The sequence below is a fragment of the Kogia breviceps genome, chromosome 1 (genome assembly GCF_026419965.1).
Source record: "Kogia breviceps isolate mKogBre1 chromosome 1, mKogBre1 haplotype 1, whole genome shotgun sequence".
In the NCBI taxonomy this organism is placed as follows: Eukaryota; Metazoa; Chordata; class Mammalia; order Artiodactyla; family Physeteridae; genus Kogia; species Kogia breviceps.
Window position 1 is genome coordinate 177,557,024 of NC_081310.1, and position 7,482 is coordinate 177,564,505.

General features: G+C 47.1%; 1 protein-coding gene and 1 long non-coding RNA gene across 4 annotated transcripts in view; one reads left to right on the top strand and one right to left on the bottom strand.

Moving 5' to 3' along the window:
• COL16A1 (collagen type XVI alpha 1 chain) overlaps nt 1–1,017 on the top strand; it is a 50,703-nt gene extending 49,686 nt beyond the window's left edge. For all 3 annotated transcript variants that reach the window (XM_067012760.1, XM_059069678.2, XM_067012768.1), the window contains one exon: nt 677–1,017. In XM_067012760.1, the coding sequence (XP_066868861.1) occupies nt 677–879 (203 nt within the window). In that variant the 3' untranslated portion in view covers nt 880–1,017. The remainder of the gene's footprint in view (nt 1–676) is intronic.
• On the bottom strand, nt 948–7,470 carry LOC136792576 (uncharacterized). Its single transcript, XR_010836534.1, has 3 exons — nt 7,107–7,470; nt 4,300–4,495; nt 948–3,217 (listed from the first exon to the last, which is right to left on the bottom strand). It is a non-coding gene; the product is annotated as an uncharacterized lncRNA (long non-coding RNA).
• Nucleotides 7,471–7,482: the final 12 nt, after the last annotated feature.

The window sequence follows — 7,482 nt, forward strand, 5'->3', positions numbered from 1 at the left end:
TTTATGTTCCTTCTATAACATAGTTGTGTAGAACCTGAAGTAACCACAGGCCTATCAACCACCATTTAGAGTAATGCCACTGTGTGTAAGATACTCTACGAGGGCGTGTGTGTGAGCGTGCTTGGGGAGGGGGGCGGGTGTTGGGGATGCGGTGGAAGACCCAGTGCCTGCCCTCAAGTCCTAACCTGGGCTTGCACCACGCAGCGGAAGAGAGCTGGATGTGGTGGGGCCGGGGGATGCAAGTCCAGGTCCTGCTCATCCTCTTACTGGCTCTGTGACCTTGACGAGCCTAAGAGAGAAATGACTAAAGCTTGATAGCCTGGCTCTGAGATGTAGCTTCACCACTTACCAGGTGGGTGACCTCTCTGAGCCTGTGTCCTCGTCTCCAGAATGAGATAATAGTTTCTTTCTCATGGAATTGTTGTGAAGATTCTATGAATAATGCAGAAAAAGCACTTGCCTTGTGCCTGGCACGTGGAAACTCTGAATAAAACTAGCCAGTAGTATTACTGTTATCGTTAAACTAATGTAAGGATCAGATCAGGTCTTCATGAAAATATGGTGTAATCGGAGAAATATTTATCAAATGTAAGGTGTTATTTACCATGACTATTATTTTTTCTTTTCTTGTGATCTGGGTTTCCTGATTTTCCTTCTCTGACTCCTTCCTCCCTAGGTCCTCAAGGTCCTCCAGGATACGGCAAGATGGGTGCAACTGGGCCGATGGGCCAGCAAGGCATTCCTGGCATCCCTGGCCCCCCAGGCTCCATGGGCCCGCCGGGCAAGGCCGGCCACTGTAACCCCTCTGACTGCTTTGGGGCCATGCCAATGGAGCAACAGTACCCACCCATGAAAAACATGAAGGGGCCTTTTGGTTGAAATCACCATTTCCATCAGATGAAGGACTCCATTGGGAACAAATGGCTAAAACTTATAGGATTCTGGATGGGTTGTGAATGTTTTGGGTTTTTAATTGCTATTAATATTTTTTTATCAATAAACAAAGAAACAAAACTATCTGCAATCTCACTTCCAGTGGGGTTTCTCTGGGGCTGCAGATGCATCTCCCTGTCATCCTCCTCTTATCACTTGGTTCCAGGGTCAAAAGAGGGCATTTCCCTCGTCATCTGTGGTCAACCAGTCAAGCTGTGGGATGCTGCTGTATAGGGGGCCCCCAGCTCCGCTCTCCTCTCCAGATACTTCTGAGTCAAACTTGGGGCCTCTGGACCTTGTGTCCTATCCTTCATGGTACACTTCTCCAAGTCAGAGACGGGGCATCGCTCAGCCTCTTCCCAAGGGTGAGCCAAAGGCGGGTTTGAAGACTCTGCTTGCAGCTCATAAAGGCCCCTCCCTATTTGCTTCCTTAAAGAAACCAGTGTTTGGTACCCCACCCACCTCTTCTTGGGTGTGACCCAAAGCCAATCCAGGTGCACCTTGGGAACTGCCACTTGCTGCTGAGGTGCATTCATCTGCCTGGCAGCACCTCCAAGCACGCACGGTCTCTTCTTGCTGCTCCAGTAATTCCATGATTAGAAAGCCTGTGTAAACAGGAGGAACGATAGGCCACAGCCCCTGGCTCAGGCAGCGAGGGACTGCTGCTTCTCCAGGAAACGACATGGAAACTCCTGCCTGTACCAGTGCATGTCACTGTCACCAGCTCTCCTGGACGGTGCATGACATCTTTTGTTATTCTTTGTTAATCTAGCTCATGTGGTGCTTTTCCTGTACCTCTTAGTCTAGGCCTTCAGAAACAGATTGCATCAGTGCTAAGGGGTCATGGGCAAGCCACAATCAGATCCGAATTCATTGTCGTCAAAGTCCACTGGGACTTTGCTGATCTATCTGCTGCCTCCTTCTCCATATGTAAAAAGGCTAGGAAGAAAAAGAAAAAAAGACAGCAAGTTGAATATTCCAGAAATGTTCTATCTCAAGCTTCTTCCTTTTCTGCTTTTCAGATCTCTTGTCCTGATGGGCTGGTTGCTCTGTGAGAAATCAACAGGGCACATCCAGAGGGACTTCCAAAGAAAGCCTTTTTACTGGCCCCAGCTTTCTGGAAGGTTTATTCAAGTTGGATAAACTTCAAAGGGATCACAGAGCAGGCTGAGAAATGTACCCAGAGTCCAGATGCTTATCCAAACTGCCTGAAGCCTTCAAACTGGCCGTAAAATCTCTCCTGAGCTGGCGTTTCCAGCACAGTTTTGAAAATTCCCTTCTCCCATTGAGCCCCCAATACCGAGAGCTTTTCAGAACCTTTGCCCTATTTTTTTCCCGCCAGGAGCGGAGGTGTGCCAATGGCCAGGGAAATGAAATCAGGCAGACTCCTGAGCATGCCAAGTGCCTCACATGATGTTTCTAGATAAAGGAGCCAATTCTTACCTTATCTCTCACCAGCAATTTTCAGTTAACCCTGATTCTAACATAAAACTTTAAAAAGCAAACTCATCCTCTTTGCATTGAAGTAGCAGCCAGTTTTGGACAGCAGATGAGGACAGATGTTAAAGTGCTCCCATGGGAAGGCCAGCTTCCTTTCCACCCAGTCTGTGAAGCGCTAACCAATGATGGGCCTCGTGATAAGGAGCACGTTGGTGTGAGTAGAAAGAAAGGGAAGCAAGGGCCAGCTGTTGAATTGAGCTGGTTGGCTTTGAAGGCCAGAGGGGGAAGATCGCTATGAGGAAACATCAAACTCAGGCCCTCTGAGGACCACCAGGGAACTGATCCTTACAGAGTAAATGATGTTTTCTTCACTTTTCTTCTTGAGTCAGATTCATACTACTCTTAGGGGGTTCTGCAACAGGCTAGGTTTAAGCTTTCATGATTTGAGTGTTTGTCTCCCTGGAGTTTGAAATTGCTGTATTCTCTTGGACCATGAAGAACCAGATGGAAAGCTGAAGTTTATAGTCTCTGTTACCGTGGTCAGCAAAAAAAAAAAAAAAATCCATGGATTTTGCTGGTAAGTTCCGGAGCTGTGTAAGCTTTTAGAGAAAGGAAGGAGGGGTGCACCCCTTCCCCTCCTTTCAGGCAGCTGTCTCACTTTCCCGCCTGTCTTCATTTCTTAGTGCAGTTATTCCAGGCTTTGAAGGCAACACACAGATCATTCAGATTGGCAATATCCAACTTGATGAGTCCGTTTCCTCTTTCTACGTTGTGCTCGGAACTGTACCAGGCTCTGGGGATTCAGAGGCAAACAAGACAGACAGGATCCCCGCCTCCGCAGTGTCTAGGGGGAGAGCAGAGAGTTAAACAAGCAGTTACAATACCGTGGGATGATGGGGCAGTACCAGGCGCCAGGGGAGCACAGAGCTGAGAGACCTCACCTTGTCTACACAGATCTATGTAGGCAGAGGGAACAGCACATGTCAAGGTCCAGAGATGACTGAGGGCAGCAAGCTGAGTGATGAGAGACAGTGCACGTGGTTGGAATGTGGAGTGCGAGCCGGAGAGACAGTGGGAAGCAAGGGTTTCACGTGAGGCTGTGTCGAGCCAGGTTTGCCTAACAGGGAATTCTTAATTTGAGAAACCCTCTGCTCTGTAAGATGGAGAAAAGGCTGCTGCATATTTACTCTGCAGAGAAAAATCCCTGAATTTGATGCCTCCTGGAATTTGTCTTCTTTTCTGTCATAATATTTTTTTCCCTGTCACCAGAACTCAACAGAATCTATTTAGACTCTTCACATGTGGTCCGTTAACCCCCTAAAAGACTAGATCATTTTGTCGTTGTTCTGAATAGTTTATGGGAATAGAATGTATCAATGCAGCCTCCATATGATCCTATAATGTTAGGGGAGTGTGGCCAATTGTCTGCTGTTCTCATTTTTCTGTTGGTTCTGTGGAAAGCTACAAATCACGCTCTGATCCAAGGCATGCAACTGGAATTTAAATTTTGGAACTGGATCTAGTCAGAATCAAAGAGAATTAATTCCATAATAATTAAGTGGGTATTGGTATTCCTTCTCAGTAAGCAATACTGGAGCTTGGTGCTGAGACAGGAGGCCTAGAGGGAATGATGTGTCTCCAGGGGTGGCCATAGTTTCCAGTGGATGTTCCTTCCATTACCAAGCTATGCCTCACCTCTAATGGGTCAACCATGGGGCTTCCACAAACTCACAAAGTACTCTGTGCTCTAAAAAGGGCTGGAATCCAAGTTTCCCCCTTGGGCTAAAGCTGAAACAAAAACAGGAACTTCTCCACCCACCTCTGTCTGCCTCAGGTAGCTGAGGGTTTGGAAATGAGTTAATTGTTTTTCAGTCTTTGGAAGATCCTGATCTCCATCTTACCCAGCCCTCTCCAAAATAAACACACCTGGTCCTGCTGCAGGTCTTCCGAGGCACAGTCCTGGACTTGGCTTTGGCTGGTCTCTGACTGCCTGAGAGATGGTCTTGTCCCCAAATAGCACAGACATCCAAGAGAATGTCCTCGTATGAGCCCTGTGATGGGCAGAGCCTGGGCCTGGGGCGTGAAATTCTCATAGCTTAATCCTCAGCACCTAGAACAGAGCCTGGCAAATGGTGGGAACTCAACAGGTTAATATGTTTGTGGGGTAAAATGAGCGTGCCTCACTCACACTGCTCCAGTTTGCAAGCCAGGTGTCACTCTTCTCTCTCCCTTGACCTTCAACCCAGACTGCAGGGCTTCTTCCTTTCTGAGATTTTGCAATTTGATTCCACCAGTTTTTTTGAACTGTCTATGTGGGTGGGGGTGGGGGGAGGCTGGTTTACAAAGGTAAAGAAGATAAGACCTACCAACTACTAAGTACTGAGTAGTTAAAAGGTTGTGGACCTGGCTTCAAATCCTGCCTTCTCCATTTCCTTTTGATAGTTGGAAGTTACTTAGCCTCTCTCAGCCTCAGTTCCTCATTATAAATGGGTAATAGTATCTATGTCAATGGACTGTGGTGAAAATGAAACAACACACTGTACTTAGCACAATGTTTGGCACCTAGTAAGCATTCAATACAGGATACTACTACTAATAATAACTATCATAGTTATTGAACTCATGCCAGGCACTATTCTAGGCACGGAGGATAGAGGACTGAATAAGAAAAGGACAATCCTACAATATACATGTAAACTTTAAGGAGGACAATTGAAGTAATGACAAGTGTTATGAAAGAATGAGACATAGTGATACCATAGATGACTAGAATGTGTGTAGGGGCAATGCTACTGTATTTGTGGTGTCAAAGAATCTCCCCCTCCCCCACCCAAGGAGGGGATATTTGAACTGAGACCTGAATGGCAAGGAGAAGCTAGCCAGTGAAGAGCCAAGGGAAGGGCATTCCAGACAGAAGGAAGAGCTAATCCAAAAGCTGGAGGTGGGAATGAGCTTGGTACATTCCAGGGTTGGAGACCAGGCCAGCATGGTTGGAGTGACCGGAGGACCGCTGTGGCAGGGAGTGGAGCTGCAGACGCAGGCAGGGTCTTGGTTATATAGGGCTATGAAGGTCATAAGGATGAGTTTAGATGTTCTTATGAGATATTGGAAGCCTCTGAAGGAGTTTAAGCCCAGGATTGACATTATCCGATTTATATTTAAGACAATCATTCTGGCTGCCCTGTGAAAAATAGAATGTGGGGGAAAGAGTGAAAGCAGAGACGGGGATCAGGAAGCTATGGTCATGATCCAGGCCACAGATGATGGTGTCTTGGACTAGGGTGACAGTGCAAACCTGGAGAAAAGAGCAGATGTGGGTCTATTTTTGAACGAGAGCACAGGGAGGTGGGAGAGTATGTGGAGAAACAGAGGCCACACAAGAATGATCCTAGGTTTCTGGCCTGAGAGGCTGGGTGGATTTTTGGAGATGAAGGAGAGGAACAGGTTTTGGGAAACATATCAAAGAGAACTCTTGTACAGGCAGGCTAGAATATAGCACAGTGACAGTACCAAGGGCACAGGGAGGCAGGCGAGAGCGTGGCTAACTCTGGAGCTGCGGGGAATGTGGGACGGCTAGGTGCAGGATGGGATTTGAACTGAGCTTTCAAGGACTGGACTTGGGAGGGCTGCTGGTTCCGTGAAAGGAGTGGTTTGAGCAGAAGTCTGGGCATGAACAGGTGCCATAAGCTCATTTTTTTCAGATCTCTTTACATATTGGTTTCTGACAGCTGAGGAGACTGAGACTCAGAAGTTAAATCACTTGCCCAAGGTCATAGAGGTAGCAAGTGGTAAAATCAAGATCCCCATTCCAAAGAAAGGGGGCTGAATGGTGGAACTCAACACAGGAGTACAGAGCAGCAGACAGACAGGGACTGTAGGACAGGATTGAAAAGGTGAAGGCTGGGCCAAATTGTGAAGGGCCTGGGGTGACAATGCAGAGGCTGGGCCTTATTTTGCAGGTGTAGATGAAGAGGGGCCGTTGTAGGCTCTCCCGTGGGCAAGCAGCATGATCAGCACTGTAATTCTGGAAAGTGCCTGGTGTTGACTGAAAAAAATGCACAACATGAGAGTTGTGAGTTAAGTTTTACTCAGGGCAAAATGAGGACTATAGCCCAGGAGACAGCATTTCAGATAGATCTGAAAAACTGCTCCAAAGAGATTGGGGGGAAGGTCAGTATATATGTGATTTTGGTGAAGGGGGAGTACACAAAGTCAAGCACATATTTTTTGCAGAAGGTTACTGCTAGTCATGAGGGGAAGATGTCACCATGGAGGATTTTACTGCTTTTCTAGATACGAGGAGATGAAGAACTGGGCTCATAAAATCGTCTCCTGAAAATATCTATCTGAAAACCTGTTCTGCCAGTTTTTCCCAGAGCACAGAGTGCCCCATTCCTGATCTCCACTCTGAACTCCTTTAAGGGGTGTTGAAGGTCAGCAGCTACAGCAGCTCTTAATTTTATCCTTGTAGAGGTCGATGGCAAGTGCCAATCTGTAGGTGACACTGGCGAGATGGTTAGATGGGCCAGAATGGAAAGCACCTCATAACACTATTAATTTATTTTTTAAAAATACAGGTCCTGGAGATACAATGACAAGCAAAACCTGACACAATCTGTGCCCGCATGTAAGAACTAACAAATTAAATAAGCATGCAAACAAGTGGAGAGCCTGAACCACGAACAGGCAAGTACATGACTATGAGGTCACTTAGTAACCAGGATTTTACTTACTTTGGCACCAGTCCTCAAGACTTCCCTGATGAGAACTGGGACATTCACTGACCCCAGTTCTAGGCTACACTCTGCCCCTAACCCATAGTGAACTAGGGCAAGTCACTGCTTCTCTGGACCTCAGTTTCCCCATTTATGAAAGAAGGGGCCCTAGATGATCTAATTTCCCTCCCATTCTGACGGTTTGGAATTTTCCTGTCCAAACACCATAGATCCCACTCCAAAGCTACTAACTGACACGTAGTGCCTTGACATTAGAACGCAGTAACTTCTCGCCCTTGCCTCTAGCCTTCCCCGGAGGCCTCCGTCTGTTCCCCGTTGTCACGGTAACCGCCTGGCCCTACCTCTGCTGGAAACTTGGAGTGACGACAGCAAC